Source organism: Pteropus vampyrus, unplaced genomic scaffold (genome assembly GCF_000151845.1).
Source record: "Pteropus vampyrus isolate Shadow unplaced genomic scaffold, Pvam_2.0 Scaffold232, whole genome shotgun sequence".
In the NCBI taxonomy this organism is placed as follows: domain Eukaryota; kingdom Metazoa; phylum Chordata; class Mammalia; order Chiroptera; family Pteropodidae; genus Pteropus; species Pteropus vampyrus.
The window spans coordinates 1,656,092-1,666,884 of record NW_011889013.1 but is presented as its reverse complement, the minus strand read 5'-3'; the positions used below and the strand labels follow the sequence as shown (position 1 = coordinate 1,666,884).

Below are 10,793 nucleotides of genomic sequence, written 5' to 3'. Positions count from 1 at the left end.
GGGAGGGCACAGCCATGTCTTACAGTAGACATTCTCGTCTCCATTTAACCCTAAAATAACAGACGTCTGCTGCTCCGTCTGCCTGCCCGCCCTTCTCTGTCTGCTTGGTCCCTACCGTCATGTTTCGGCAGTCACTTCACTTGATCCGCACTGAGAATTTTAGAATTCAAAGAACCGATCTAAGTGGCAGCTGGGATGGGCACCATCGGTTGGTATATTTCAAGGCCATCTTTGCAGAAAAGAACCTGCTTTGATATTACGCCTGTGATGCCAACTGCTGCCAGGAAACCAAGTAAGTTTCCTCTACAGAAAGCAGGCAGTTAAAGGAATCTGGTCCTATACCCATGTCCATCTTTCCTTATGAAAGTAAGTAGCGCTTTAGTGTGAACTATGAAAATATTCTATATAGGCAATCTGTTAAACAGAATGCGAAAGTCAAGCTTAGCACAGACCTAGGACAGAGTGGACACAGTAAATGCTGGCTGAGTCAAGGCCACAAGTTAGAAAGTCTTTCCTTCCTTTTCAAATACTGAAGTATAGATGTTCACCTCACTTTTTAAATACCGAGTGAATAAACCAATGCTTAAAACTGTTTAATGTTTCTATTCAACGAAAAGAGCCTCTAGAAGCCTAAGAGGATAGTTTTGTAAATATCTACCAGTTACTGACGACTCAGCTCGAGGGTCTCCCTTCTGCGAGGCCGTCTTTGGCGGCCCTGCTTTCTGGTGAAGGGGCGTGTGAGGGGCTGCAGGCATCCGCCTCTGGCGACCTAGCTTGGGAAACGGCGCAGCGGGGACCTGAACTCGGTTTTATCCGCCTGCCGAGGCGTGCTGCTTCTGCCAGCTCTCCGCACTTCCCGCTGCTTAACACGGCCGGGCAGGGTCAGTGAAAAGGCCCGTTCATTCTTAGTGGCAGATGTAGTAAGCTTCACGTTCAAGACTGAATCAGTAGGCTGTTTCTTCATGTTTAAACTTAAAGGTCCCAAAGGCACCAAAAGGTATAATCTAAAATAAATGGTATAGTGTCAAGAAGCAACCAGTTTAAATAATCAGAATCTACATATTGAAATGAAAATAAGAAATAAATTCTATAAATGTAGTGGAATATAATTAAAACAAAGGAACACAATAAAATGAAGTGGATCACCTGTCCAGCAAAACATCTAAACCAGCATTTCTCAAAGTGGTTCCATGGGAAGTTAATGCTTCTTATACAACGAAAAGGTTTGTGGTCAATTATGCTGGGAAAGGCCTTTGCATTGGACAGTTCTCTTTGTCATAGGATGCCTTCGAGCCTTTGACATACGAATGTGTGCTGTCAATCCCCAAGGGTAACGTGTAATGTCCAGAACTCTTGACAAAAACAAGGCATGAGATCAGTGTCTTGAGGCGTCTCACACTCCGATACTCTTCTTCCCAGGCAAGAGGGAGCCGGACGCACTGGGCCCGGCACGGCCACTGCACATGGCTGCACAGAGTGGACACGGCTGAAGCACCCACCGGGCTTGACCCAGGGGAGCCTGAAACCCAGCCACGCTCCCCAGGAAAGGCGCCCTAGCTGGGCTGCAGGCCTGGCCCAGGAGCCTGGTTCCGGAGGCGGTGGCCTGGTCTGAGTAAGTGCAGGTACAAACAGATCAGGGGCAACAATCTGCAGAGGAATCCAAAATCAGCTGAAGACAGACATTTAGTCTGAGGCAGGCGGGCGAAATGGCAGAATCCAGGTAAGAGGCCGTGCCTGAGATGCAAAACGAGAAATCCAGGGAGAGTGGAAGGGGTCAAAGACGAGAGGGAGTGTGAGGCTGAGTCTGGTGCATTTCTCTGAGCCAAGGAAAATATCTGTGTTTGCTTTTCACACGTGCCTCCAGATTTGGGCCTGCGAAGGAGCTCTGGAGGCTTCTGGAACCAAGATCCTGCAGACAGAAGGCTGTTCATTACCTCAAAACAGCGTCTGCCTCGCCCTTGCAACATCTGTGCCCTTGCTTTACTCGCTGTTCTCTCCATCGATACTTTCGCTTCAATGAACGAAAAGTAAACTTTGTGCCATGTCCATAAACGGACGGCCACACCACTGGATCGGTGTCCGTGTGCTGCTGGAGGGCACAGACCCTGGCCGTGACCACCTGGCCATGAACGCTGGCTCTGACAGCTACTCAGCAAGCGGACTCAGTTTTCTCAGCTGTTAAATAGTTACGGCTACTACCCGGTAGGACTGATTTGAAGAGTAAAATGAGGCTATAGATATATGTTTAATACAAGACAGTTTGTTTAAAAACAAACAAACAAGCAAACCTATTTAGCAGCAAAACCTGACCTGACCTGAATTCATTTGGTGGGAAAGCTCTGACATGAACTCTCCAGAGTCTTTATCCCACTTCATGTCAATATTCGCATATTTCACTGCTGAGATGGAACTGTGTTTAATTATGAGGACCTGCCTGAGAATTCACTGAGGGTGTTACCTAGTGCATGGTGTATACACTCTATCTTCTGAGATCTGTAAAATTCTGAATTTTGAAACACACCTTAACCCCAAAAGTTTGGGATAAGAGATTCTGGACTTGGATGATATGTATGTGCACAATATCTCTGTGTATAAATCTATAAAACCATTTCACATGACACACTATAATATTAGTATTAACAGTTAGAATTATTAATGACCTTCATTTTCTTATTTTTTCCATAATTCTAAAATTTTTGTACTGAACATGTATAACTTTTAAAATAGAAGGTTAAAAGAAAAACTTTTCCCTCTTACCCACATGAATGGGTCTCATTTCGTGAAACGCCCACATTATGACCTGTCAGTGAGGCACGTCAGGGTATGAGGGATGTCTGGCAGATCAAATGCTGAGAACTTCCAATGATGGGTTCCCACTTTGCAAAAACAATGAGGTTGTTTTTAAATGTACGATACCATCTGGGGTACCAGGGGGCTTCCAATTTACTGTTGTATGTACCCATGATCTCTAGATCTTTCAGTATTTCAAAGGAGAACTTGAGAAATAATCTGCTAAAAATCTAGATCTAACCTGTACATTTTTAGCTATTCCCATTTGAGGGGGAAGAAGAAGAAGAAAAAAAAAATACAAAACCCCCTAATTCAGACCACACTACCTTGCAGTCGGAGTCTGCAAACAGGAAATGCGAGGCAGCTGAACAAGTCTTCGCTGTGCCTCAGCAGCTCTGAAGCAATAACTGCCCTTTAACCACTGAAGGAGGCTCAGGCTCTGATGAAAGCCACAGAATTGTCCAAACGCTCAGGCCAGAGAAGGAGCCAGAGGCGCCGAGGGTCCTCCTGGCTGGACTGCAACCCTTCTGGGCACCTCCTGCTATTTTAAACAAGGTTTTACATTTGTTTTCTAAAGCTATTGCTACACTGGCGCTCTTGGGGTACCATTTAAATGGTTTTCCTCTGCCCACTGAGAAGCTATTTCAGTCCACCAGTGACTTCTTTCTGGTCCCATTTTGTGGTTTGGTAACTGAATGCAGGCAATTCCAGGTTGACTCCTGAACGTCTTCGCCGGGCTCACGGGCCAAGATGGCCTGACTCTGAGAATAGAGCAGCACTGTTTAGCAATGACATCACTGCTTTCCTTGAAATGGTTAAAAAAAAAAAAGATTCAACATAATTTTTGTATTGTCTGTTTAATCAAATGAATAACAAAAAACACAGAAACAGCTAAGACTCCTACTTTCTTTTCCTTTTTATTTTAAACAAAGAAGCTACATTGTAAAGGAAGGCTTCATCATGAACATATTAACTACGAAAGGGCTTTCAAAGTAGAAGGAACAGAGGGATAAAGGGATAAAGAGCTTCTGCCCCAGGGATGACAAGTGATTTGCTACGTCAGGAGACGGCTTTGATTAGGACGGCATCTTTAACTGGAGGAAGGATGAGTTGCGATTGGTAAATCAACTAAAGAAATATTTCTAATAATTTTTTAAAATGCTACAGTCTACTAAGCATATGCTGTGAACCAAACCTATGATACTTCACATAAAAGCCCATGCACTTAAAACCTCGCCACAAACACATTATAAATAACATTAGTGACATAGGTTATGTCCACATTGCCCAGGCTTCTTTCTCACCACTACGAGGCAGCATTCCCCAGACACACTCTGAACAAGATGAACAGGTCCGCTTCTGGGAGGAAGCAGCTAATCGCTTCACCTTTGGGGAATCGCGACCACATAAGGGACTTCGACTAGAGGAAGAATTTCACAAGACAGAGAAAGACTGACTTAGGAAACTGGTAAAAGTGAAAAGGACGAGGGATTATACAGATCAGCGGTCTGGAGACAAAGCAAGGACGTGAGGGTTTGCACATCTGCTCTATACTTAAATTTTTATATAATAACTAGATGATTAAAGATTTCTCTCTCTTCCTACTTTGATGATTTGTATGTTTGTTTAACCTTTTTTATTTTGAAAACAATTATGGACTCATAAATAGTTGCATAAATAGTACAGAGAGGTCCCTTGTACCCGTCAACCAGCTTCTCCCAAAAGAAATAGCTTATGTGTGCCATCCGTTCATCCATTTGTCTGTCTGTCCATCTATCCATCCATCCATCCATCCATCCACCCACCCACCCACCCACCATACATCATCAAAACCCAGAAATCAACATTGGTACAAGATGGTTAACTAGGCTACAGACCTTACTTAAATGTCACCGATTTTTGCATGCACTTGTTTTTGGTATGTCTTTGTGTATAGTTCCATGACATTTTACCCCATGTATAGATCAGTACAGCCACCGCCACCGTCAAGATAGAGAATTATCCAACAACACAGAGGAACTCCCTGGGGCCACTCCTTTATAGTCACACGCCTGCCCCTTCTCTAGCCCCCGGTAACCACTGACCTGTTCCCCATCTCTATAACTTTGGATGACTTAAACTTTTGTCAGAAAAATACACAAACGACAAGGTTATCTTGTTAAAAATCACTCTTATGAGACTTTTCACTTTGAGGTGTCAAAAGTTCAAAATGACATACTGCAATAAAATAAATTAAGAGATTTAAATTTTTCTCAGTTTTAAATTCTAATATAGTCAGTATGTATAGAAATAGTCCACATAAACAAAAACTCTAGTGTCCTCAATCATTTTCAAGATTGGGGTCCCAAGCCCAGAAAGTTTGAAAACTACTGGCTAATACTCTGTCCCTCTTTTCCAGTGTGCTGTTAACTCACTGACGAGGGAAATGGAGGGGAAAGTAGATAAGAAAGGACTTTGCAAGCTAAACGCTAACAGGAGGCTGGTGAGTACTGGTACGGGTTGCAGACGTCACGTCGGGCGGGCCGCTGGCATCCACGCAGTCTGCGAAGGTGATGTCATAACTCTGTAATTTTGGGGGGTGGGGGGGCAGCACCGCTGAAACAGTACACGAACTGATCTGCAGGGCAGATGGGCTCAAGCCCCAAGCCCACTACTTCCCAGGCATGTTAACTTTTGGAGATTTGGTGCACTAATCTGATATGGCTTCCTATACCTGCCATGCACTGGGAGTTGCCATAAAGATCGAATGAGAAGACGTAAATGGTGATAAAAGCTTGTCTTTGTGAAGCAAATTCCACATGTCAGGTACTGTGCTTACTGATTTACATCCATGACCCCAGTGAAGTCCCACCACTACCAAGAAGAGACTATGATTTCTGGTTTACAGATAAGAAAACCTAGCATTAGAGAAGCTACGTGATTTGCCTCAGGCTACAAAGCGAGTAAGGCGCCAGCTGCTGGGACTCTCCATGTTGCACTCACCTCCTACATTTCAGCCTCTCTCATCTTCTATGATGAGGTAGAAATTTACAAGGTAAAACAACTTTCTACAAAAACCACTCTCTAGGACGCAGAGGTGAGGGGCAGTAAGAAAAGCGAGGTACTTTACAACCTGACTTGGTGTCTCGACTCTGGTACGAACTCAGAGTCATCGGCTACGACCAAAATCCTCTCTGGGGTCCTCGGGTGTTGTCAGTTTAATAGCAGAAGCTGGTTAATAAAAACCAGCCTCAGCCCTCCATGCTGTTAACGCCAACATCTGTGCAGATCTTCGGGGTTTTCACAAACATCTCACTTGGTCATCATCTCTTCCACAATCACTGAAAGTTCAGACAAACATCTGAACTGTGACTGATAGTCACCATCACTTAGTGGTCGGTATTTCTCAGGACCAACCCTTCAGAAACTCCTAAACACACACAACACTTGCAAAACCGACTGCTTACAGGTAAAACAAATCATCCACGCTTCTCCCTATTTCGAGTGAGTCGAAACAGAAAGCGAGCCCGGACCTTTTATTTTCCTCCATAAAAATAAGTAAGGTTTTAATACAAACTATTAAAGTACCCATTATAAGCTATATCTTAATTAGAAATGTTATTTTTCAGTATTTACTATAGACCCTGGAACACAATAGGTATTTGGTTTTTGCTGGTTGAACTGAGGATGTAATTAGAAAGTCTAAAAAATATGAAAGTACCTTTTTTCAATCTTATTATCTAAATTTCAGCTGTATCCAACTGCTACTTAGTGTCCTCACTAGCCTAAGTGAATAAAATTTGGGAGAATCGTCTGAGAAATACCAGTTCCTCTGGGGGGGCGTGATCCAGAGCTTCAATGGGGGGAGGTGCTCCCCAAAACACCTCAGCCTGTGACTGCAGGTGCTGCAAGCTGACCCAGAAACCCTCCTCCCAGAAGGCTTGGCTTCCCCTACAACCTCTGCTCCAAGGCACAGCCCATCGACCTGGTTGGTTGGTTTGCTCTTTCCTTTCCTGGGAAAACATAAAGGGGAAACTTGCCGACTGTCGTCAGGTCTTCTAAACTCCTGGGACTGACTTTTTATGCCATCGAAATGGCGTTCCCTTAGTAACCAACTATAACACGAACTGAGTCCTCTACCTGCTCCTTCTTCAAAGGAAAGATGTTTGTTTTTGTATTTTTAATGAAATGAACTGGGTCTTCTTGCAATTTCTTGTAGATCTTCCTTATTTTAGGATTGTTACACAAAGTTATTGAATAAGAAGTCCACACACTAAGCACATTGCCAGGTTGATGAAAGTGTTCAGTAAATACCAGTCCTTTTTGTAGGGCGCTCAGCAAATGTATTATTAGATAAGCAAACGCAGACAATGAGTGATGCTCTAGAGGCCGCTGGCTTGTGCAGATGGACCGCGCGTGCACGCGCGCGCACACACACACACACACACACGCGCGCGCACACACACACACACAGTGGACAAGAACCTCCAGGGAGGGAAATGCAGAAGCGGACTGGGCCCGGAACTTAACAACTGATGACTCTCGACTTAGGCCAAATACACTTGGTCTCCAGGAAACTAAAGGGTAGCAAGAGATTCATGTGAAAACGCCTACCTCGGGAAAAACAGAGCTTCCTCCCAGAGCGAGCCTTTTATCACTTATAACCAAAGAGACTTGTCGGTCTTGTTTCACTTCCTTTGTTCCCACCACATGACCCTTTCAGCAACGCCGCCAGCAAAAAGGCAGGCAGTACCCGGAGAAAGGAGAAATGAGGGGGCCCCTTTCTGAATAGAAGAGATTTAAACCATCTGAAGATTTACAAAATATCATGGCTTTATCTAAGAAACTCCAAAGTGCAGGACTCTGTACACACATATACTCATCCGGTATGAAAGAGGAAAGAGAGAAAGAATATTCTAATCGGTCAAATATTCAGGTTAATATAGTACACTATGGAACGTTAGCTTCCAGTTTTCTAAGAGGGCATATTCGTCTGTGAGCCGGCCATCTGTATCAAATAGATCTGTGACAAGGTTCTCACGTAAGGCCACAGAAGCCCGTCTGGTATCTGAGTAGCTGACCCAGGGTCAGGACACGTGGAGTCTGAGTTCTGCACCCCTAAAGGAGGCCAAGATGCCAAGCTGAGAGACTGAGGGCGAGGGTGTGGGGACAGCTGCTCTTCACTGGCGAAAGGCCTTCAACCTCCCTGTCCCCCACCCCCATCCTCGCCCCTCAGGACTTAGGAGAAAAGAGGTTTGATTAAATTGACTCCCAGAGAAGTGTGACGCACAGAAGGGACCTTCCTCAGCGTGGACACACTGTGAGGGTTGGGGAGGGTGGTGGGCACAGTTTGGTGATGGCTGGACAATACCACCTGGCAAAGAGGTCCCCCACCCCCAACCCTGTGTCTGCCTCCTAAGGTCAGCACCTCCAGTATACTAGGATTTTAAGGATTCTTCTTGTCATCTGCTTCTGAAACCAGATTCTTTAAGTCTCAAAATCTTTTTCTTGGTAGGGGGTTAAAAGGATGCGGGGCACTGGGGGAGGTTAATGATTCGTAATTCAGAGATCAAAATCATCCTCACACGAGTGAGGCGGAACGTGTATGTTTGACACAGAAATCATCACCACTCTTTCAATTAACTGAAAGGCAAAAGTTGCTAAAAGCTATCTAAAATAAAAACAAAACCACGGCAGAATGTGGAAAAGCGCTCAGGTTGACCTGCCTCTTTCAGATTTACTACATCTACCCTGCTGTCAGCTGGGCCAGAGGTACACATTCTAGAAATTTCACCATGGAATCTTTTCTGACTGTGATTCCATGACTTCTAGTCAACTCAAAGCAATTATTCAGTATTTGAGTTATATCTTATTATTCCTATTTAAATAAAGTTTGTTTTGGACCTTAAAAAAAAACCAAACTTTTTGGCTGTAATTTTTTAAAACGTCACTTTCGAAACGGCTTACCAGATTTTTCAGCAGTGTGGACAGCTCCTTTGTAAGAGTTGAAAACTTGACAAAAGCAGTGCCAAGATCTGGGTTGTCTCGACTTAAAAAATTACTCCCAAACTTATCAAGAACTTGTGCATAGTTTTCTTCATTTTGTACGTGATCTAAAAAAGAAGAGAGAAGAGTGTGAGCTATTACTTGCCATGACGACGAGTTATTTTGAACATCAATTGATCACTAGAAACTCTCAAAAGGTAAGCGAAGAGACACGGCATCAATTATTTCTTGAACATGTCCAGAAGGTGGTTAGCAGGGCACTGACTGTTCTCACTCACTCTTTATTAAATGAGGCTCCCTTTCTCCATCAGAGCACGTAGCTCACCTATATCTCAGTTAATCCAGAAACTCTTCATAGGTTGAGGGGTAAAATTATCACATTTTCAAGCCACTGGGAAACGATGATGATCAGAAAACGAGGAGAAAATTCTCCTAAGAAAATTGACCTTGAGATGCAAAAGAGAAGTCCATGTGTTCTAACATGTTTCTTTCTCTGCAACCAATCGTAGCTTCAATATTTTCTAAGCCCGGAGTCTGAGGAGCAGCAACTGTAACAATGCTGCCTCGCGTACCATCTCTCGGTGCCAAGTGTGTATCTAGGTTTCACATTTGGCTTCGCCACCTGTGAGCTCACTACCTTAGCCTTTTATCTGCCATGGCTACTACCCTAGCTGCCACATAAGAGGTAGTAATTAAATATCTACGAACAAATTTCCTCACTCTCTGAGCTTTGGTTTTCTGACCTATGAAATGAGACCAGTATCTATCTACCTTACAAGATTGTGGTGCTGATGGGTTGATATAAAGGATACAAAAGTTTCTCCATATGTAAATGCTTCATAAATAACAACTCCCACCTCTTTGAAACATTTTCTTTTTAAAAAACTTAAATTTGTTGGGGTGACATTGGTCAATCACATGATGTTTCAGGTGCACAATTCTATAATACATCGTCTGAGTGCTTCACTGCGTGTTCATCACCCGTAATCTAATCTCCCCTCGTCACCATGTATTTGACTGGCTTCACCCTCCTCAGCCCCCTCCGCGCCCCCCTCCCCTCTGAAAACCACCACACTGTTGTGTGTGTGTCCACGAGACAGTGGAAACGCTGTCCACTTGGCTTCCAGAAATCACACTCGCCTCGCGGTCCTCCCCACCACACGGCAGACCCTCTCTCCTCTGTCTCTGCTGGGTCTTCGTCTCCCTGACCTCATCGTGTGGCCGGGCCCTCGCCTCATCTTTGGGCCTTTATTCTTCTCTATCAATGCGTCTTCTCTTGAGACCTCCCCAAATCTTACGGCTTTAAATAACTTCTACCAGCCGATGACTCCCAAACTGATGTGCCCAGCTCAGACCCAAACTCGCCCCTGAAATACAGACTTAAATGTCAACTACCTACTCAATACTTCCACGAGGATGCCCAATAATTATGTTCTATCTTAACATGCCAAACACAAACCCTTGATGCTCTCGCCCAGTTCAGTCCTCTGCGGTCCCCTGTGTCTCAGTTAATGGTACACACGTTCTTGTAGTTGTTCGGGCTGAAGCCCATTAAGGCATGCTTGATTTTTCTTTCTCACGCCCCAGATGCAATCCACTGGCAAATGCTGTTGCCTCTACCTTTCAAATACATCCAAAATCTGACAATGCCTCACCATCTCCATGTCTATCAATCTTATCCAATATCATCTCTTGCCTTGATCACTGCCAAAGCTTCCTGCAAGAGTCTCTTATTGCGGCTCTTGCTCTCCTACAGCCTGTTCTCCACACAGCACCCAATGTGATCCTACAAAACTGGGCATCAGATCTCGTGCCTCTTATGGCAGATAGTCACTCATCACAAATATCTAGATTCCCAGTCCTTACAGGATGATAGAAAGCACTGCACGTCCCCACGCCCTTGAAGGAATAAGGCATGGGATGTGACCTGCACTGACCAAAGAAATGGGAGTGGAGCTGATGGGCACCGCTCACGCAGAAGCGTTTCAGACGCCTGTGTGTGACTCTCCCCCTCCCCC

General features: G+C 44.5%; 1 protein-coding gene across 5 annotated transcripts in view; it reads right to left on the bottom strand.

The window, feature by feature from the left end:
* Positions 1-10,793, bottom strand: part of ASAP1 (ArfGAP with SH3 domain, ankyrin repeat and PH domain 1) — a 300,508-nt gene that overhangs the window by 104,186 nt on the left and 185,529 nt on the right. For all 5 annotated transcript variants that reach the window (XM_023519706.1, XM_023519704.1, XM_023519707.1 and 2 more), the window contains exon 3: positions 8,737-8,882. In XM_023519706.1, the coding sequence (XP_023375474.1) occupies positions 8,737-8,882 (146 nt within the window). The remainder of the gene's footprint in view (positions 1-8,736; positions 8,883-10,793) is intronic.